General features: G+C 43.9%; 2 protein-coding genes across 5 annotated transcripts in view; both read left to right on the top strand.

Annotated features, from left to right (window-relative positions):
• Positions 1–2,905: 2,905 nt before the first annotated feature.
• Positions 2,906–12,008, top strand: PRXL2A (peroxiredoxin like 2A). The gene is made up of 6 exons (XM_035541273.2): positions 2,906–3,055; positions 5,709–5,888; positions 6,412–6,503; positions 10,104–10,244; positions 11,232–11,396; positions 11,537–12,008. Exons 2-6 carry the CDS (start codon positions 5,711–5,713, stop codon positions 11,645–11,647), a joined length of 687 nt encoding a protein of 228 aa, XP_035397166.1. The 5' UTR covers positions 2,906–3,055; positions 5,709–5,710; the 3' UTR covers positions 11,648–12,008.
• A 6,637-nt stretch (positions 12,009–18,645) lies between these two features.
• TSPAN14 (tetraspanin 14) overlaps positions 18,646–22,226 on the top strand; it is a 40,023-nt gene continuing 36,442 nt past the window's right edge. Inside the window, exon 1 of one of the 4 annotated variants that reach the window (XM_035544756.2) lies at positions 18,646–19,252. The gene's annotated coding sequence lies outside the window, so the exon portion shown is untranslated. The remainder of the gene's footprint in view (positions 19,253–22,226) is intronic. The other 3 variants (XM_035544733.1, XM_035544748.2, XM_035544739.2) reach the window with 3 other exon arrangements.

The following is a 22,226-nucleotide window of genomic DNA, read 5'->3' as shown; positions in this document are numbered from 1 at the left end:
CTGGAGTGGTGCCTAATGACCACGAGCAACCGAAGAGTGCGTTCCCTAAGTGGTGTTGTGACATGTTGTTACTGGCTGGCTTATCTGAGCAAGTCTGTTCTTGAGTGCGGTATATTTATATATATCTATCGAGGCCCTCTAAGTGCTCCATTAATTGTACTGCTCCCATGGTAAGGTCACCGCCTCCGTGGCCTGCGGGCTTCACCCGCGGTCTGTCCGCCTCCTGAGCATTTAAACACAGCACCTAATGCTTATGTCGTGGGGGACAGACCCCCACGGCTTGGCCACGATCCGAGCGAGGAGAAGGGGGGGGTTAGGGGCGGGGCCTGGCAGCGGGAGCGCGGGCACGGGACCTTCGGGGGCGCGCTTGGGGTTGGCCGCTGCCTTGTGCCCTCGGTCCCGTTGCTGCCGCCGGGGGGTCGGGGACCGAGACGGGGTCCGCGGCGCTGAGCTGCCCGCCCCGTGCCCGGCGGCGGCGGCGAGGCGTGGGCAGCCCGTAAGTAGGCACGGCGGGGCGGCGACGGCTTCGGTGCCTGGCGTGCTCGCCCTGCGCAGGCTCGGAAATGCCCGGGGCGTCCCTGCGGGCTGTCCCCGGTGCTGCCTGACCCGCTCTGGGGGCACGGGGAGGTGCTCGCCGGGCACCGCCCGTGCTGTCGGCAGCGCAGTGCCGCTGCCCCTGGGCTGGAATGGGAGCGGCTGTCGGTTAGCCTGTGGTCGTGCTTTCAGCAACGAGTAATTACAATTTCCTTGTAATGTGAGGAGCGTGAAGGTTAAAATACAGTTAAGGCCTAGGAAGGCGAAAAAGGGGGGAAATGTAACTTAATATTTAGTATTTACTGCAGGGTTGAAACCCGAGAACCCCTTTGCCAGGCATGCAGCGTGCGCTGCGGGCTTGCTGAGCGGTGGTGTGCAGCCGGTGGGGCTGGTGGCATTCCCCACCTCTGCAGCCTCCCGTAGTATGCGGCTGTCCAGCTGTGGCCCCCAGCAGCGAATTCAGCCTGTAGTATCCTCACATGGTGCCTCTGTGGGACTGTGCTTCAGTGCTGCCTCCCATCTGCGTGGCGTCTCTAGTTCGCTGCTTGAGCAGAGATTTGTCATCGCAGAGCCAACATTGAGCTCCCTCTGAATGCCCCTCACAAGATGGAAGATTTCCGAAGAGCATGAGAGCTCTCCCTTGCTCAAAAGGAAAGTGTAGTCGAGATGTTGGATTTCTTTAAAAACGTTCTCAGAATGGGGCAGGTTATATGGTTTAACAACGAACTTCCTCTCGAAGGAGTATGGTTTGCTTGCTTGACACAGTGATTTTTTCTTCAGCTGGGACCCAGTGCAATGTTGTGCTGAGATCGGTAACGAAATGGGCAGGCTGGGAAGAAGCCTGAAAAGATGACAGCTGCTCTTGACACAAGGAATGATTTCTTGCAGGATCTTTACAATGACAGAAAGAAAAGAAGGGGGGGGGGGGAGTTGAGAAAAAAAAAAAAGAACATTCTTGCCTTCAAAAATGTTAGGAGGTTGCTTTGTTCATTGATTTTGGTGTTTAAAGGGTGACTGATTTAGGTTGGCAGGGACCTCTCGAGGTTCTCTAGTCCAATCCCTGGGTAAAGCAGAGCTGATTTTGAAGTGAGATAGGTTGCTCTATTTTGCAATCCTTAAGGGTATTTAAAAGCTCATCAAATTCCAATGAGCATGTCACCGGGTTATTGTGAATTGTAAATTTTCTTTAAAAGGAGTTAATTACAAAGATATTTGCAACCTGATGACTCATTTGTGGGGAGAATGTTTCATAAAAAATCATCAGCTCAATTTGTGTTTCAGATATGCAAGTTGTGACAAAGCTCTGAAAGATTTTTAGGCTCAAGATGGGAGGGAAGAGAAGGGATGAAAAAGCAGTGGCCAAAAACAACTGGTGAAAGACATTAGGCTAGGGGCTATGTACTAGTGCAGTCTGGCTTGTGATGGTGCTGGTTGAATGTTTCCACTTTTGCTCAGCTGTATTCTTAGGAAAAGTATGCAAGAAAGTCTGTGCTACCGTGACTTTTACTGACAACTCGAATACACGGACTTTCCAGTATTTTTTGTCACAGCTGCAATGGGTCCTGTTTACACTGCTAAAATAAATGTTTAAGGATAGCTATCTTCTTAATGACATTTTTTTCTCTAGTTGTGGGTGGGAGGGAAATGAGGCATCTAGAGAGCCATGTTTTAATTGGTTGTCTTGACACAAGTGAAGACCATCAACTGGCACTTAGAGCAGGATTAAGACTTAGCTTGTTTAAATTTTGGTTAGCTGAGTACTGACAGACCAGAAAACAAGTCACTGTTATCTTGGAGATCTCTTGTGGCCACCACAAAAACACACAAAAAGATGTTTTTCCCCTTTTTTTCCCCCCCTCTTTAGTCTCTCATCTCTGTAAAGAGAAGTGCGCATCCACTTCTGGAGGTTTTGAGACCTGGAGAAGTTAGCAGAGTTGAGAGCGTGCAGGTCTGATAGTTGCAGAGAAAATGATGCTCTTCAGTGAAGGGATGTTACCGTGAAAGCTGGTAACATGCTGGTAAACTACGTTAACACTGAGTTAATTCACCAATATAGCCTCTCTATTGAAACTTGTTTCCAACAGTGTGATGGTTTAATTGTTTCTAGAGCTGTTTGGGTATGCTGGGGGGTTGGGGAGTGTTAAAGTAGAATGGACTGAAATATAAGCAAAATATTTATTGTAAAAATGCATGGTTCTACAGGAAAAAAAATCCAAACAAACAAAACCCCCGCTTCAGAATTTAGAGCTTAGCACTGCGTTCTCAGCCTCAAGAAAGCTTGCACTCCCTCCTGTTCCTTACACCCACCCTCCCTATGAAGAGGGTAAGCATGGGTTCAGTTTAAAAAAAAAAAGGGGGGGGGGGCCGGTTGAGGTCTCTCCAAGCGATCTGGCAGCGGATTGGGCAGCTCTGCTCTTTCCTACCCGCGGCCGGGCGGCTGCGGCGCTCAGTGCTGCGGGTGGCGGCGGCTGCAGCGGCGGAGCGCCCCCAGCTCCCCCCGGCCGCAGCGGAGGCTCCCCGGGTGAGTGCGCACACGGGGGGCTTGGGGGGGTCCTGGGGAGCCCCGTCCTGCCCTCTCGCCGGGTGGTGGTCGGGCCGGAGGGATGGTGGGGAATTGGGGTTACCTGCTGCTTCGGAAGCTGCACCCCAGAAGGGGGGAAGCTGGTGGCTGGCCCCGCCCTGCTGGTGGTGCTGTGGGCTCCTCGCTTGCAGAGCGGTGCAAGGGATGTGTCGGGGCTCCAGCTGCCTGGGCAGCGGGTTTTTAATAATCCCGGCTGCTCTTTCCCGTGTGGATTGTTCAGAGCGGCTCACTGTGGTGCTTGCTTGGCAGGGGGGGATTTCGGTATCCCTGTAGAGCCGCTTCTCCCGTGTCCCTGTTTAGTGAAATAGCAAAAGATTGGCGCATTTAGTAAATTTTCTTTTGTCAGTGAGCTGTGCCCAATTAGACTGAAGAGATGAGCTAAGATTAACAATTTCTTTATCGCGGCTACAACTGAGTGGATGTAAAATAATAGTGGAGCTGGCTTTCAGCAATGCTAATAATGCTAACAATGACAATAACACCAACGGAAATGAAAAGCTGTGTGAGAAGTTGCTCATTTGTCAATTGCCAACAACTTGGCAGCATTTTAGTATATAAATGAAACGTGCATGGCAATAATGCTTGGTATTTATTGCCCTCTCTTCTTGTATCTAAGAATGAAGAGGAAAAACAGGTCTTGGTCAGAGAAGTTTGGAAGGAATAGTAGGACAACCAATGCTGGGAGAGTACAGGGCTCTAGCCTTTTGGGTATGCCAAGGAGATTTTAAGTTTTAACGCAAGGATTCTGGTGCATTACAGCAGCACACTTTCCATTTTGGTCATTCCAAAGGCTGGGGTTAGAATGGTCTCTGATACGAGTTACAGGCAGATATTAACATGTTGTTGTTACAGTATGACTTTACGCCTGAAAAACTTATGTAGGCAAAGGAGATAAGGACAAGGAAGGGTTCCCTGTGTTAGAAATAAGCGGTGAAATTGAGAAGAAGTTCTCTTATCTGCAGTATGTTTGTGTAAACTGCCCTTGTTTCCTGCTCAGGATCTTGGATTGCTCACGTTTCTAGATACTGCGATAAGGTCTTCCTTGGCACCAAGTATGGTGTTAGAAGCAAAACAAAATAAAACTTTATTCAGTGCTTCTAACAATTTCTGCAGATTGGTAGTTGGTTGCATTTGGTCATCAGTATTATTCTGGAACTAGCTTTAAGGATGGAAGTAGTTTTTAAGGAGATTTTTTCCTGGAAAATTCTGGGCAATGTGTCTCTGACACAAAAGATGGCTGTGGGGATAAAGATGATGCGTGTCTCTGGTCTATTGCTAGTCGCAATTCAAAACAGTGATATTTTTCCTGTATTTATGGGGAAGAAAATCTCTTCTGAACAGAACTATATATACAGGCAGTAATGCTCAGCAAAGCAGTATATTAAGGAATGGGGTTTTGCAGATGGCTCTGGAAAATATTTGTGCAATACTGAAGTTGGGTGACTTAGGAAATAAATCTGCAGCCCTTTATAACACATAACTGCTGTGATGTGGACAGGCAGTGACTTCTTATACTGCCAAAATTCAGTGACTTTTGTACCAGTTATTGCTCGCAGTTGGATCTTGAATTTTGACCCCTAGGCAGGGCTAAGCTTGCGTTCCTGCACCGCAGAACTGATACTGCCTCACTGGAAGGTGGCTGTCAGCCCTCTCCAGGCTTGTGAAACTTGTGCAAGGGTCAGGACTGAGTTTTGAAGGCTTTTGTGAGAAGCATGGCTGCTCGTTTTTTTTTTTTTTTTTTTTAAAAAAAAGCTACCAAACCAATCACTGGTAATAACAAGCAGCATTTGTACTTTTAAATCATGAGCCAGCACATGTAATGGCTTCTCTTGCAAAGTTATCCGTTCTAACTGATGGGTGTGAGTTTAACTTGTTTGTTCCTGATGAGATTTCTACACGATCCGCTTTAGAAAGAGCGGGAAGTTGGTCTGCATATAAAAGGTGCTGTCTAGAACATGTCTGTAATGTCAGATCGCTGTGCCTAATAAAAAGGTTGCAAGCCTACATATTTTTGTGTGCAGGGATACCGTCTGAGCTCTGATTTCAGCCCTGTGCCTGCTTTGGTTGTAGTGTGGAACTGTAGGGAACAGGAAAGATTACCAGTTATGCTGAGCTGCATGGAGGTTTTTTTTAAAGTCTTCTTTGGTATGTTTGTAAAATGCACTGTTTAAAATAGGAAAAAATATGTTTACAAACACTTTAAAAAAAAAAAAAAAAAAGAAACCACTGTCCTACTGTAGTAATTGAAGGTACTGGCTAACATAGAGATCATCTTATTAAAGGTTCTGTATTACCCATATATGCTTCTGTCCCCTTCCTCCCCATTGTATTTTGAGCACTTCAATCACTAATGTTCTTGCCAATCTGGTACCAGAAAAAGGTAAGATTACCTTGTGATGTTTTTGGTGTGGGCCAGGAGCAGAACTGTGATGAAACCTGAAACCCAGGTCAGGACACTAATAGACATACAGATCATCTTCAGTCAACCCCAAAATATCCATGTGAGTTTTTAGTTGTTCTTTTAATCCATTTCCTCCTTGTATGGCATCATCAGTGTTCAGTGTTAGAGCTGCTTTCTTGTTTCCTGTTCCAGAGATGTCCTTTCTACCTGACTTTGGAATCTTCACCATGGGCTTGTGGTCTGTTGGTCTTGGAGCCATTGGTGCAGCTGTAACAGGGATTGTCCTTGCTAACACAGACTTATTTTTGTCCAAGCCAGAAAAGGCTACGTTGGAGTTTTTGGAGGAGATTGAGCTAAAAACTTTGGGATCAGGTAAGACTCTGGATGTTTGAGACCTCATTCTTTGATAAGTGGGCTTATATAAGAACCCCTCTGTAAGGCTTGGGCTGGAAGCACTGAAGAAGAGTGAAGTATGTTTAGAAGGATTAATGTTCCCTAACTGGAGGTTTTCTGTAGGGGATAGAAGATTTCACACAGGTCACATTAGAAATCTAGACGGTTTTTCTTAGTCTTTCCTAGTTACAGGAAGTAGTTGGATATCCTCGCTAGCAGATGATTCTGGTGAAGGAAAGCCAGCTACAACTGAAAGGTCTATTTTAAATCGTCTTTCTGAAAGGTCTATTTTAAATTGTAATTCAGTTGGTGAAACATGACACACACCAAAAAATCAATAAAGCATGTAATATTCTGTTAGGCACACAGAAAATTTCTGTAATATAACTGTATGTGAATGTGGAGTTCTCTGCAGTGCTTTATGTTAGTCTTCAAAGCATTAATCATTATAAATAAGAGTGGTTGATAATTATTGCTGATGCTATTTCTCCTGTATAAACAGAACAAAGAACTTTGAAAGCAGGAGAACTATGGAAGAAGAACGGTGCAGTGATCATGGCTGTGCGAAGACCTGGATGATTTTTGTGCAGAGAGGTACTTGTTGGGTTTGGGGATCAATTAAGAGCAATTAAGTTCTACTTGTGTATATTTCCTTTAAATAAAGGGAGGGGATGAATGGGACAGTCATCAGATACATCTGGAGTTTCTGAAAGTTTCTTGTTTTCTAGCACAAACCGTTCACCAGCTAACAACATATTTAGTTTCAGTTTTCTTTGCAGCAAGTTTGTATAGTCTAGGTCCTGAGTATTTTCCTTTTGAAGGCAACTGGTGCCTGATGTTTTTACATCTGCCAGGGATGTAGTCCACAGTAATTAGAAGTGGAGACTACCCAAAATACAGTTAGTAATCAGTCTTATGAGATAGTCATATTCCATATGCCCAAAATAAATCCTGTGAGCCAGGTAATCTCTAGTCAAAAACAGACAAAGATAGGACTGGCAGAAATTCATCAGAGAAAGCTCATCAGGAAAAAAAAAAAAGAGGGCATATGAAGGGGAGTCCCTCACTGTTCTGGGTGCTGAAGGGGAGGCAGGAAGGTAAGGAGTCTGAAAGAGAATGTGTTGCAGAAACTCCATGTTTCGTCACAGACTCTGTATGCAAACTGGTACTGGTTCATAACAAGGTGGGTTGAGAAACAAGATTGAGATCCTTAAGTTGGCATTAGGCTTCTTGGCTGGAGGTGAGAGGCGACACTTGAAATGAAATTTGAATGTAAAATGTGCCTGGAAACAGCCATAACTTGCGCCTTGGCCATTATTTTTCTCATAGCTATGGGGGAAAATAGCTATTATGTTGTTACTCACTACTCCATAAAATGGGGTAATTTATATTGTAACCGCTTAATTAAAGGATCTGCTCCCATCAGTAATAACCACTTAAGTATGTGTAAGACTTACGAAAGGTTAGAGATTAAAGTACTCTGTTCTATGAACAGGTGTAGTGTAGACAGGAAGAAAATGTGCTGGGTGCCTGTCTCTGTGACTTTTGGATAGAGTTAGATGGGAATTCATTAATGGTTGGTTGTTTTTATTTTTAAAGCTAACTTCCTAAGTTGTAGTAAAGAGACCATTTTAAAGAACTGATTTTTTTTTTTTCATGCAGGAAAAAAATAGGAAGGGAGAAATTTTAATTTTCTATTTCTTGCTTTTGGTTCAAAACTTCAAACTCTTAACAGAGGCAGTCGCTGTACTGCTCAGCTAATTATGACAAATAATTGCTTTGTATTTTAATGGTGAAAATGTTTGAAAAAGATTTTTAATTCTCTAAGCTAAAGTTACTTTAGATTGCTGTATACTCAAATCATTTTGTGAGTTCACTCTTGCCTTTCTGCTGAGAAAGTTGTCCTTGTTTATTTATCAAGGTTTCTCCATAGTATGTAAACTACTTCTTTCCCCATTGTCACTGCCTTTGAGCTGCTAGAATAGTTCGATACAGGTGACTTGCCATATCTGTTCATCTGGAGGCTGTAGGTTTTTATTTTTTTGCAAGAGACAAACTACAGTTGTTTCCCACTATCTTACGCTTTGGAAAGGATGTTGAACTTTGTCCTTGTTGACTGCACCAAGAAGGTACGTGTATGTCCCTGGACACAGAGATGGGTTTGAAAAATGGCCATACTACTTTATCGATCGCTGAGCTGGTACCAGTGGTGAGGACGTTTCCATTAATCCACTGCAAAGTAATGTCACAAATCCTACTGAAATTATTTCTTTGTACCTTTGAGAACTTCTGAGGGCTGTAGACTTAAATAGGGAGTCATTTATCTTTATCATCTCTATCCTAAATCATCAGATTCCTTTTTTATTATTACGATAGCATATGTTCAACAGTACAGTAGTTCTACTACTCATAGTCTGGATCCAGCCATGTGCTCCAGCCGTTGCAAAAGTTCCATGGGCTTGCTAAATATTGTAGGTGAAATGCAACTCAAGCAGTCTAAAGTAGCAGAAGAGCCATAGCTGAACTAGGAGAGAGACAAAACAGAATGGGAATTGATCTTATAACTTGTCCTTGCCCTGATGGAGGGAGGAAGTATTCTGCCAGGATGCACTTGTCTGTTTTTAACAAATGCAAGAAAAACAGTCTCATGGACTGGATGAAATGGTCGCAGCTCCATGATAAGGACAGTAACTGTGCAGCTGTTACATGCTGTAATTTGCCCACAAAAAGAGGCTGTTTTGCTTCCTGTTGCTGTATCATTTTAAAACTTAACTATGTCTTTACTTTGTTTTTGTTCTCTCCCTTCCCTGTAAATGAAGGAGACACAACCCCTGCTGCCCCCCACACTAAATTGCTGAAATGCCTTTCTCCAAAACACAAAAGGATAATCAGGGTTTCATGGTATCTTTATCTCACCAGAGATGGTGATTTCTGATCCTACAGGGAGCCCTACTTCCCTAGCCTGGAACATCATTTTTTCAGACGTGTACGCTTATGTCACAATACAGATTTTTGTTGATTATGAGAATTTTGAACTGTATAAAAAAATCCAGATAAAATTGCTATTAACCTCCCTTCTAGGAGGATCATGAGGCATTTTGTTTGAGGAAAACAGAAAATAATTAGCAAGTCTTTAAGATCAGAAAATAGGGGAAAGTTCTAACAAGCCTAAGCTATGATCCTTTAAGTATCACACTTTACTATTCACTGTTTGCTTGTGATGCTGATTCATCCTTCCTCATTTCCTCTGAAAAAGATCAAGAGTAGTGAACTGGAATGTTCTGCCTATCCTTTCACTTACTGGTGTCTTTCTCTAATGTCTTTTGTCTTCTCTGTTAACCCCTATCTGTGTGTTACTTGGTACTTGTAAGTTCCAGATATCCTACAAACCTTTGAGTTAAGGCATTTCATTAGTTGGCTGAGGGTGTTGATGTAAATGGTCTTTTTTGTTGTGTGGAGTTCTTTCTGGGAGTTTTGTGCAGTAAAAAAACGACTTTCCTCCATTGGAGAAACCTTGGAGGCTGCTGTTCAAACTGAGAGCTGGGGTTCCTTCAGAACAAAAAAGTCAGCAAATGACTGCTGACACCGTTATGTGCTTACACACTACAAAAAGTGCTATTGCTTCTGAGATACTGAAGGTATATGAAGAAATGACCTGATCGTTTTCACAGGGGGATCTAGGACAGAGTGCATTTTCACCCCACTACTTAACTCTAGACTTGCTTATTATACTTCTGCATGGAGCCCTCATGTGCTTTGCATAAAGGCTCATAATGATGTGTTTCTCTGCTTTGGTGTGAAAGGATGTGAAATTCTGGCCTGGGAAAGTTAAGTGATACACAGGTAGTATCTCTTCACTGTTCTGTAAATACTTAAAAATAGTTGAAGGCCCGGCACAAGCAAGGCAATCTATACTTTGAATTAAAACTGTATTGTCCAGGATTTTAATATTTTATCGAGTGAACGATCCAAAAGTCTCTTTCCCTGCCTAGGGAAGAAAATTCCAGTAAGCACAATGAAGACTTGCCTAGCAGTAGAGCTAGCTTAAATGTCTGATTCATAGGTATGTTTTTGTTTTGCACTTCAAGCTAGAATGTACGTGTTTCTGATGCTCTGGAATTCAAGGTGAAGCTTTCTAGCTTCCAACTTCTAACTAACGTCCTGAAATGTTTGTTCTTTTTTGTTTTTTTTTAGGAGGCTTCTGAGCTTTCCTCTCTGAAACCTCAGCTGTCCAAGCTGGGTGTCCCTCTCTATGCAGTTGTGAAAGAGAAGATAGGGACTGAAGTGGAGGATTTTCAGCATTATTTCAAAGGAGAAATCTTTCTGGATGAAAAGGTATAATGAAGTCAGTGTGTTGGTTTTTGGCGGGGGACAGGGGACGTTGCTTAAAAACAACCTTACGGATGTCCTCTGAAGAGCTTGTATGATATAGATAGAACGTGTTCTTAATGAAAAAGCGTTTAGTAGCATTGTAGTTTAAGAAGTTAATTAGCTCTGCTTTTCTATATATAACCTGCTCAGCTTACAAACCGCTCTGTAGCTATGCACTGATAATATGTTTTTGCAGGATTATTTCTCCCCTTTAACAGATAAACAATATAGCCTATTAATATTTATTCCTTTCTTCCACTGGCTGTGTAACTTGCTGATGTTTATAATGTATGACTCAAGGTCTGAAGGTGAAAGATGCAAGTAATTCAACATTGTGGTATGTGGCTTGTCCCAGTACATAGACAGGTGCTGTATTGCCAGTCTGATGTCCTACAAAACCAGGGATCTTTTTGCTCCTTAACTCAAAAGACCCATTTAAAAATCACTTGGTTTTTGAAGAAAAAAGAATACCTAATATTCAAAATGAACTAAAAGGCATATTTGCTTTCCTTCCCCACTGTGTCTGTTTGAAGGAAATAATTTTAAAAAAAGACAAACTAAGCAGATGGCTGTTAAAGTTTCACGACTTGGCACCACTGTTACCTCTTGACCAACATTTATATTGCCACACTTCAGAAATAAGAAAAAAGATGTTTATCACAAAGCACTCTTGTTCTCAGCAATGTGGATGTAGATGTCTGTGGTGCTTAAATAGCTGTGGATCATTTGAAAAAAAGCAACTCATGAAGGGTGGCAGTAACAGTGGTTGGATGTCTGGACACAAGCGTTCATGTGTTAAAGAGATTAGTTTAGGTGAAATAGCTTTTGAGTTCTGCCTTTTCATCTTTTCTGTGTTACAGCCCTTCTTGGATACCGGGTTGTCTGTTATCCCGATTTTCATTTGGGAGGAAAAGTCCTTTTTACTTTGAGATTATTTTTTTCTCATTGCAGAGAAGCTTCTATGGTCCACGAAGGAGAAAAATGATGATGTCGGGCCTCTTCCGCTTTGGAGTCTGGCAAAATTTCTTCCGTGCTTGGAAAAATGGCTATAGTGGTAACCTGGAAGGCGAAGGATTCACCCTGGGAGGTGTATATGTGATTGGGGCAGGAAGACAGGTACTGCAAACCATCTAGGAGGCTTTCATGCCTCCTGGGAGCCCAGAGGTTTATTTTCTGGCATTATTCAGTTGCTGGTCAGTTGATCTGTGGAGAGACCAGGATTAGTGTGTGAATTTCTCTTTTTTGTCTTTGACTAGGGTGTTCTACTGGAACATCGTGAGAAAGAATTTGGTGACAAAGTCAGCCTTCCATCTGTCCTTGAAGCTGCTGAGAAGATAAAACCACAAGCTTCAGAAGCAGAAAAATAGTTGCACGTTTTTCTGATCACAGCTTGAAATGTAGAATGCATCTGTTTCTTGAACGTGCAGTTCAATTGCCTGTTAACTATTTAGTGATCAGCACAGAGGAAAGATTCTCTATTCAAATGTAATAATTGATGAAAACCTTCCTTGTTGTTGCTTTGCAGCCTTTCAGGTGGTCAGGGTTTCAGCTGGCCTTTTGTGTCTGACTGTATTAATGAAAGGCTGGGTCTAAAATCTGACGTAGCCTAGATGTTTTCAGTCAGAGACAGTTGACTGAAAGCCTGTCTACCTAGGGGAGCTTTGCTAAGGCTGGAGAAATGGCATATATGCAGAGTTTGAAGGATAATAAAACTTTATGTAGATGAAATGTCTTCACTTTGTTTTTTGTTTGTTTGTTTTTCATTAACATTTAACCATGTCCGTGTTTCTAGGAGACTAGAATCATAGACTTATCCCAAGTTGGAAGGGACCCACAAGGATCGTTGAGGCCAACTCCTGGCTCCACACAGACCATGTGTCTGAGAGCGCTGTCCAAAAGCAGGCTCAGTGCCATGACCACTGTCCTGGGGAGCCTGTTCCAGTGCCTGACACCCCTCTGCGTGAAGAACCTTTTCCTAACATCTAGCCTGAACGTTCCCTGATGCAGCTTCGTGCTGTTGCCTGGGGGATAGTAATACTGGCTATATGAAACCTAGAAGGCAAAAACTAGAACTTCACAAACACTGAGGACTGGCATTGGTCTGTGTTAAATCAGTTACACAAGTTTTGAAATTTCATCATTATTAATGAAATCCTGACTTTTAAATATTTCTGTCCAGACAGACCTAATTTTAACTACAAATATTTATGCTCTTTGTTGTCTGTTGTTTGGTATTGCCTGAAACAGCACTTAGCAGCAAGGATTTTGAGTGATTTGTATGTTCACCAAGTTTTATTTGAAAACTAAATGCAAATTGGACATGTATGCTTACTATCAGCTGAAATTTGTGGTGGACTGTTTTTGGAGGAGGAAGAAGCAGGAGTTTGCAGGGTAGAGGGCAGCAAAGTCTATTTTGCTGATTGCTTAGCAAATTCACTGCATGATACGGACTTTATAAATGCTCTCCTAGGATTCATAGACGGGGCAGAGAACCATGTATTGTCTCTGACCATGTTCCGAGCTGCCTGGGTAATTATGCCCCTAAGATCAGTGGTGAACTAGAGCTAATGAGCCCTGGCAGCAAACAAGGATAACTCCATCCAGTCTCCTTGCAGGGTTAACATCACTTGTCTCTCTCTTCCAACCTTTGTTTCAGAAAATTCAGCTAAATGCTAATGCACATTTTCTCAAGTATGCTGATTTACTTGGTTTAGCTACTTAAGTAAAAAAGTGCCCTGGTGTTGTATAAAGGTGTCTGATATTGGTAAAGAACGTTTTTCTATGTAAATAGTAACACATTACTAGTATGCAGGAGCAAATACCAAGACAATTTTCCCTGTTAGGGAAGTACAGCATTATAATAACAGCGGTATAGTAAAATTCAGATTCCTAACCCCCTTGTAGTCATTCCTTTTTCATTTAATGGTTGGGTGGAGGAAGGTGTTCAAAAGGCTAAAAGATGGGACTAGAGTCCATCTTGTGAGGTTTGATTTTTGATTTTCTCTTTATTTTATTGAGAAATCTAAATCAACTCTGCTCTCACATCTTTGGTGTAAAAGCCAAAAGCATGGTCCTAGTTTTTAGGTTTTAGGTACCTGTTGCTTGTGATGGTGTCAAAAAGAGTGAGGTACAAAATGATGAAGTGGAGGTAAGCTTCTCTGAATGGGATCCAGAGCAGCCAGAAAACTGCCAAGAGTTTGCTTCAAGAAATGAAGAATTGTCTGAGGGCTTTTTGCCCTGTTTTTTATCACTGAAAAGGAGTACCCATAACATGAGTGCTTGTCTGACGCTTGTTTTCAGTACACACATTGTTACTTTGGTGTGCAAGGGGTAGGAGGCACAAGAGATGCTAGAAGAAAGGCTAGGAACTACTGCTGCTTAGAGATGCACAATGTTACTACTAAGAAAGATTTTACTCGTAGTAGAAGGAGACTTCTAGATCACAACTCCTGTTCTGACTTTTGTTTTCCTTGCAGTGGGACCTGTAAGGCTTTGCCATTTGCAGGGGACAGAGCTTGCACAAATACAGGCAAAAAGGTACTGATCTCAGAGATCTGGATTTCAGGCCTTGTTCCAAGGGCTGTTTATGCATTTCACATAAACATGAAGTTTGAAATACGTAAACAGCCCTTGGAGTATGGGCTGAAAGCCAGATAAATTCCAAGAAATGTAAGATAAAGTGAAGTGCCTTTAGAACTTGCTAAACTTAAAGAGCATCTACTTACAATTTTGTGGATGTGCGATTGAATTCCACCCACTCTGACTCCCCAAGGCCCTTGATCACGCTGAGAAGGATGCCATGGGGTTGCAGCCTTGCTGTTATCCTACCAAAAGGGCCAGTGTTTTGTGATCCTGGAAATAGAGTTAGGAAGCCATTATGTCCAGCATTTAGACTGTTTAGTTGAAGTACAGTGGCTGTTAAGCATAATACATCACTGATGCTACAACATGATAAAATGTACAACTTAGCATAGAAATGTTTTTGGGAAGACTCGTGGAGTCTTTTTGAGGATTATTATTAAAATACTTGCAGAGACTGCAAGTTCTCTGTGGTCTGTCAGCTTCAGCAAAGGCATGTGTACAGTAACCACACGAGACCTCCAGATCTGGGAGAGTGCCTTTTGCCACTGTTCACAGTGACAGCTCATGTAAACAGCTAAAGGGACAGTGTACTGATTTGAAAGTTGTGTAAATTTACCCACATTTCAAAGTTCTCTAACCCCATCTTTTGGAGATCATCTCAAATTTGGAGCTACAAAAGGTCCAAATGATATTTGAAAATGTTCAGAAGAATAACTACTTGATAAACTGTATATATATATATGTATTTAAGCTAACCTTGGGATTACTTTGAGTTGCCTCATCCTTTCTGAACTTTGTGTTGACAGAATACATGTGGAGAGGATGGAAAATATGTGGTGCCTAGGAGCTGTTAGTAGGGGTTTGAAATGGGCAGTCTCAAAGAAATAAAAAAGCAAAATAATAAAAGAGGAACAGGTAAGTTTTAGCTGTATTTCCAGTGATGGAGACTGTGCAAGGTCTGAATATCTAGTTTAAGAAAACATTTTCTTCTTTAAATGTATAGTGTTCACTAAAAAATATTTTTAATGGTTGTTGATTTTGTTGTGCCAACAGCTACCTTTGCTGGCTCAGTTCCCTATACATATATAATGTTTTGATTTTTTCTTAATTTAACACATGTAGACAAAATAAGTCACTTGTCAGTGCATCAAATATACCATCTAGGTTGAATACCTGGTTGGTTACTGGAAACTCTAACGGTGGAAACACTAATTGAAAAATTGTTTATCCTGAGCACGAGCAACAAAACTCCCATATAGTCATTTTTCTTCAGTCACCTTCCCCTTGTTCATTTCTTTGAAAGCCTACCATTCATCTTTTTGTTCAGGACAGAAACTATGTTAGAAGAAAAACGTTACGAGAAGGAAAATGCTGTAAGCTGGGGGGTAGGTCTAATATAGGAAGGTGCATTTTACTTGAACTTTTTAAAATGCCAATTATGTTTACTGTCTGCAGTGTCCTTTTAAATTCATGAGAATGATGGTCTGTCTCAGAGGGTGTTTTCTATTTGTTTCCTGTTCTGCATATTTGTTTCCCTATGTGGGCTATCCATTCCCACGGCTGTCAAACTGCCTGTAATTGGTGTCATTTGCAAATATCCACAACAAGAAGGGAATGCCAAGGGATCCCTGCCATTTTCTGATGTGTTTCCTGTGATGCACTTTGACAGAAATAAAAGAATGAGAAAAGCTCTTTTTATCCCTAAGCCACTGGATGTCACTGCTTCCCTAGCCAAAACGAAGGTCAGCAGTAAACCCGATTTTTTTCTGCAGTAAAAGATTTGCATAACAAAGACGCCAGAAACTGGACACTGTAGGTCCCCATTAGGCTAGAAGAAAGCTGTTAGAAAAGACATCTATTCTTGCAATCTTTTCACTTGTGTGGATCTTTAACCTTTTAAAAATGTTAAAGGAAAGCTATACTGTGATGAATGGTAGAGTTTGCGGCATATGTATGTTTCTAAATGAGTGTGGAGAGAATAAATTATTAGCAGACTCACTGTAATCCTCACCAATGTTTTATGCTTCAGCAGTATTAACTTCAGATGCTGCCAGTGAGTGAGCGGCTTCTTATTTGAAGGAGCTGGAGTAGACAAGTGCAATAACCACTTGGTAGCAGCAGAGGGCGCTGGGAAGATGTAGAACGCTGTGGAGAAATGACGGATGAAGTTAAATCACCGGTTCAGTCTAAACCACTCTGATTTTATTTGATATCTGAATAACTCCGTGCAAATTTTTCCTTTTTCTAACGGATCTCGTAAATTTTATACAGGTTTTTCCCAGGTTATTTCGACTTTGTCTTTTAGGTTCAGCTATTGATTTCTTAGTATCTGAAGCTGTTTACAGTCTCCCAGTAGCTGTGTGGTGCCAGGAGTTGGACTCGATGATCCTTATGGGTCCTTTCCAACTCGGGATATTCTATGATTCTATGATTCTGCAGGTTTTTTTTTTCCCCACAGTCCCCTCTCTCTTAACCTCGTAATTATCAAAACCACACACTAATTCCAAATTTAACTCTGATTCCAAGAAACCTTCCTGCATAAATAGAAACTTCTTCCACTGAAAAATTGTGCTTGATGGCAATGAAAAAGCTGATCGTATACAATGGAATACATACGGAATTGCTGAATAGCTCCAGTCTTGTCATTTTCCACCAGCTACTCCTCATAATGCATCATTCATTAAGTTCAGGAAATGTTTGTAGTGGCCAGAGGAAACTGCAATGACAAATTATGCATGAACATGAGCCTGCACGAGTTCAGTAAAAAATCAGATTTTTCATTTTCATTCCTGCAGTGCTATTACACTCTCTTACTGCTGAAGTGACTGCCTTTTAAAATTCTTCCAATTTGCTAGTACTGACCAGTTTGCAAGACTGTTTTCAATTGCAGGAGATCCTTATTTTAATGACAGGGATCCCCTTCCTCATTCCACGGTCTGTATACCCTAAAGCTGTCCCCCCCATTGAGCCTTAGCAGTTACTATTGCTCGCTCTGTCTTCTCATCTCTTATGCTGGCAGCATACTGGAGCCGTCTGCCTTGGCTCTGGATGTCACCAGAGATGTGGCTCAGTGCTCCGCGAGGTGACTGGAATAGCTTCTGAGGTGAGGAAAGGATCTCTTCTACCTCTTTTCATTACCTGATAATCCAATGACCCTTCCTAGTTCCTCTTCTTCACTTAGATCATCCCTAACATTCAGGTGATTCTTCCTCTAGCATTTTCTTTCAGCTTTATCTGTCAATTCCTTTTTACTTTGATTTCTAAAATCCTTGAGCAAGGTTGGGGAAGCCTGCAAGCAGTAGAGATTATAGTGAAGCTACTAGCATGCAACAATCTTTAAGTTCATCTGTAGAATTAAAGATGCCTTTCTCCAGTCCCAGCTGGGATCCCTGAAATGGCATCTGCCTGAGGGACAGGGGATAGCTGAGCCTGGCTGTGGCCCTGGAAGGGTTCAGTCTTTCATGCCTTTGGCGTAAGCCAGCATTCACAATGCCTGCACCTAAGACATTCACAAATGTAATCTCTTGCATTTGTGAGAATCTAAGTTTTGAAGACACAATCAAAACCTTTGTATTTACATTTCTTTGAATTTCTTTGCAGTTGCATATAGGGGGTGAGAAGGAATCTTGGTGATGCCACCAGAGGTGTACCTGCACTTAGGTTTCAGACAGGTGTGTGTGACAGGAGTTACGCATCTACAGCTTTTTAACTCTAGCATGGTTTTGGTTCTCGGCCTTGGCCTTGCGTAGATGAGAAGAACCAAACTCACCCAATTTATTCACTCAAATCTTCCTTTTGGCGTTTAGCTGAACACTTGGTGAGATTGCTGCCATCTCTGTGAGGAGCACTTGCTGCTGATCTGGGGAAATAATTAAGACCCGAACTCCAAGCCCTGAGGCAGATGAAGCGTAGAGAATACGAGAAGGCCTGTATTAGTGCCTCTGGCGTTGAGCTTCCCCCCTTAGCCTCGCCTTATTGCACACCAATGTATTTTCATAGTTTGTGAGGCACTGAAGAAAATAGTTTTGCTCTATCTATGAGGAAGAGAACAAAGGTGACCTTTCCTTGTGTTAAGGAGATCTTAAGGCACAGAGCAGAAGCGTGCGGGAGTTTGGATCTAAGCTAGAAACTGGGGTACAAAGAGCTGCCCCAGAGGGAAGCCTAGGTTTTCTGTCTGTGTTCTGGGCCTTGTGGCTTTTATTCAGTGTATGCCCTCCAACACATGCAGCCTGCTTCCTGAAACCCTTTTACAGAGCAGTCCTTACTGCCTTTGATCTATGCATGAGGCCAGGACTGCCTTTCTCCCATTATTTGGGAGGGCAGGGAGGCCAAGATGCAAAACGCAGTTGGGAACAAGAAAAGCTGAGGTAACCATCAGGTAACAGCAATGTCCAGGGACTGCTCCACACGAGGATCAGTTTGGAGGGCTGACCGGTGGCCAGATCTGGCCCGGGGAGGCAGGATATTTCCCCACCTTCCAGGTGGCAACCGCCTCAGGTGAGATCTCTCACTTGCTCACCACAGGGGTTTAAAAACCATGAGTCAGCCACTCCTTCCCCTCACGCCTGCCTTCCCGGGGCCTCATCAGAGAGGCTTAAAAACCCCGGGACGCTTGACGACTCAAAACACTCTTGGGGGTAGCTTTATTTGCCTATTTTTCCTTCAACTGGTTTTCTAGGTAGCGCTCGGGTTGCGCTTCTAGGGTTCTGTCCCGAAATTGCCTCACGCTCGCTGTGGTTACGAAAGCCTGAGGGGAGGGTGGTGGAAGTGAGGCCGCCCCTTGCAGCGACCTGTCCCGGCCCGCCACCGAGCTCGCGGTTTTCTGAACCTCTTACGCAGGGCAGTCCCGCAGCCATCTCGGCTAAAAAATCGTCTAAAATAATGATATTTGTTATTATCAAGCCGAGAGCACGGGGCTTCCTCCAGCGGGGCTCTGAGGGGCGGCCGCTAGGGCGGGGCGGAGCCGTGTCCCTCGCAGCCCCCGCCCGGCCTCGGTGGTTGTCGCAAGGGGCGCCTGAATCGGGGCTCCCCCGGCGGCTGAGGAGAGGGCACAGATCCGTCTGGAGGCCGGTGGAAGCTCGGGGCAGCGACAACCCCGCAAGCAGCGGGGACGCCTTCCTTTGTGTGGAGGGCGGCTGCGTGTGCGAGGAGCAGGCGTGGCCTGGCAGCGCATTTCCGCGCCGCCTCAGCACCGGGAACCGGCGGCGAGTGGGGCGGCTCGGTGCGGCTCCGCCGAGCGGCTTCCGTGGCGGTGGCGACTGTGGCGGGCAGCGTCTGGAGGCGGCTCCGCGCCGTGCCCATGGACTAGCCGAGGCACCCTGGAGCTCGCCGGCCGCCACCTCGCCCTCCTCCCAACTTCGCGAAACTTGGCGAGCAGGCTGCTGCCCCGGGTGAGTCCCGACCTCCGGCCGGGGCAGCGTGCGGGCTGCACTGCACGGCTGCTTTCTCCCTAATCCCCTTTTCCCATTAAAATTGCGGCGTTTCGGAGCGCGACTGGGGACGAGGGGCTCACAGCCCCCGGCAGCGGGCAGCCATTTCGGGCGTGCTTAAGGCGCCGCGGCGGGGGCTCGGGAGGGAGGAGGCAGGCTTCCTCCGGGAGCCGGCGTGAAGTTGTTTCCGCGGCGAGGTGCCGCCGGGAATCGCAGGGCCCTGAGTGCCCGCCCGGCTTTCCCCTTGGTCTTAGGCCGCCCGCCGGGCGAGCGGCTGCCGGGCGGCTCCCCGCGGTGCTGCAGGTGAGGCCCGCGTCGCGCCCAAGATGGTGGGCGGCGTGCCCCGCTGCCCGGGCCGCCCCACAGCCACCAGGGTCCCCGGGGAGCCACCAAGGTCCCCGGGGTATCACCTCGGGCTCCTATTCCGGGGTGTTTCTGCTGCAGAGCGCTGCTGACAAGCTACCACGTTATGCGTGGCTTGTGTGGACTTATCCCTCTCTGTGTACGAACCTCCTCTTTTTAGGGGAGACACGGCTCTTGTGTGTTTGCCTGCCTTTCTAGGGAGAGGGTTTAAGTTGGACTGGAGGAGGCTCGGAATGATGCAGAGAGCAAACCCCATGGTGTTGTACCTGCCTAACTAACACTGGCCTTTTTCCGTGTGTGCAACAAACGAGAATTTTTATGCTTTCAAAGCGTCTGTGTAAGGCTAAGGTTGTTAAGCATATGGCAAACTTCACTTTCTGTACTCAGTTTGTACTTAAGGCGGTTTCATTTGGAGCCTTTCTGAGTAGTAATAATAATAATTAAAAAATAATAAATTAAAAGTAAGATAAGTTATTTGTGTTGGTATTTCCCTTTCCTTAGTAGGCCTTCAAAGGTGGTGGTGGGGAGGCTATTTTAAGATATCTGGCAGGATCAGATTTTTCCAGTACCACTTATTTTTGCCTCTTTCTCCAAGGGGGCATGAAACGTGTGACCTAGAGCTTTGGATAAAATGCAAGGAAACCGGCTCTTTGAGGGTGGAAATACAGGGTATATATTTTTTATAAATGCTCAGTGGGATGCTGATTTCCTTTCCAGCTATCTCCATCAGTGAGCTAGGCATGTGACTTCCTGAGCAACTTTATACTAACAATAAATGTGTGAGACTTTAAATACTGAGGTGTGGATGGTGTTTGAGATAGTACTGCCATCTGCTTGACAGGGGGGTTGTGTGGGAGAGGAGAGGTCAGGTGGGAGTTTAGGTCTATTCCCTGGTATGAAGTAGGAGTGAGCTGGGTGGGAAGGAACTATTTAGCAGGTATTGTTTTTTTTTTTTTTAAACAAATCCAGGACGTGTGTTCTTGGAATGGAGTTCTGTATCCTCTGGCTAATGATGCTGCAAGAAAATACTTTTAGGGTGCGATGTTCTTCTAGCTCTGTCCTTGGGGGAGCAAAGAACATGATGATGTTCTCTATCCTTAAAAGACTTTCATGTTCAAAATCATAGTGCCACTGAAACAGCAATTTTTAGAAATAGCTTCCCAAAAGATTGTAAATACATCTAAATATCAGAATAAATATCAAAATACAGAAAGTACAGAGGCCTTTTCTACCAGGAATGGGACGTTTTGACCCAGGAAGCCACAGTGCAAAGCAGCATGGCACAAAAAGCCCACAAGTAAAAACATTCTTGAATCACATGTGAGCTAGGCATAAGAGTCTCCTTTGTCTCATGTCTGAAGCTCACATATTTCACCATACCCCACCCAAGTGGATTTTTTTTTTAAATCGCATAGAGCACAGATCAGACAAAGAACACCAGATTTCAGTGACTTGGCTTTAGTTCTAGACCTTACCCTTTAGCAAGGCCTTGCCAACCCATGAGTGAGACCATAAACAACAACAAAAAAACTAGCATGCAACTTATTTTTCAACAGATGTATTTCAACTATGGTTGTTGTGTGCCTTTGTTAAGCTTTTCCATTGTACCTACAATAAATCAAATGCACAAATGAGTTTTCTTTAGTTTGGCATAAATATTGCAGAATGCTGCTGTGGGAAGAGCAGGTGAAGGAACTGAGGAACAGTTCTCTTCCAGGTGGCTCCTGATGATACCTCCAAAGGAGGTGTCTTTCTCCCTGGTATTACATGACCCCAAAATTTAGGGCTCTTCTGGAGCTGTAGTGGTGTTGTGTTGCTGGAGGGTACTGCTGCAGCCTTCCAGCCCCAGCGCTGCTCGGGCAGGAGCAGTGTCCTTGTCCTTTGTCCTTTGGCTCATGCTCAGCCAAAAGCATCCAGTCAAGGAAATGTTAAAAGCAATGTGGGAGATCTTCAGAGTAAAGCAGATTGAGGTTTGTTTTGTGGGGGTTTTAAAGTTTTATAGTCTAGGTCCCCTCAAAATGACTGAAATCTGATTTTAGCCTAGCAAATCTTAGCTCAGGAAAAGGAGGGAGGAAAAAACCTTAAGTGTTGTAGGTTCACACAACTTCATTTTGAAACAGCCACTGTGTAATTAAATATAATTGGAGGTCTTGTGTCTTAGTTTTTTGCATTGTAAAACAGCTTCTCTGGATGACTGAACAAAAGCTGTCTTCAGTATGGTCAGTGAGCTGAAAAATTGTTGTTGGGTTAATTCTGCTATTTTAGGCATGTCACAGGTGGGGATTACAGAGAAAGGATTTAACCTGCAGAAAATAGTGATCCTCAGTATTGACAGGATAAGGGATTCCATTGTTTGCAGTTGAAACTACTGAATTGAATGACCAGGCTTTTGCTGGCCTTGTTTGCACAAATCCTGGAAATGAAGCCTTCTTTGAAAGAAGATTGTGAAAAACTGGGCAGAACACCACCTCTCAAGTTCTGTTATCATCTATTGCAGAAAACTTGGAGTAAAGGAAAATAAAATATGCTGAATGCAAGAGGAAATGTCCTATGTGGCTCAAATTGTGCCTCA

The sequence above is a fragment of the Cygnus atratus genome, chromosome 7 (assembly GCF_013377495.2).
Source record: "Cygnus atratus isolate AKBS03 ecotype Queensland, Australia chromosome 7, CAtr_DNAZoo_HiC_assembly, whole genome shotgun sequence".
Taxonomy (NCBI): domain Eukaryota; kingdom Metazoa; phylum Chordata; class Aves; order Anseriformes; family Anatidae; genus Cygnus; species Cygnus atratus.
This window is presented reverse-complemented; position numbering and strand designations above follow the sequence as displayed.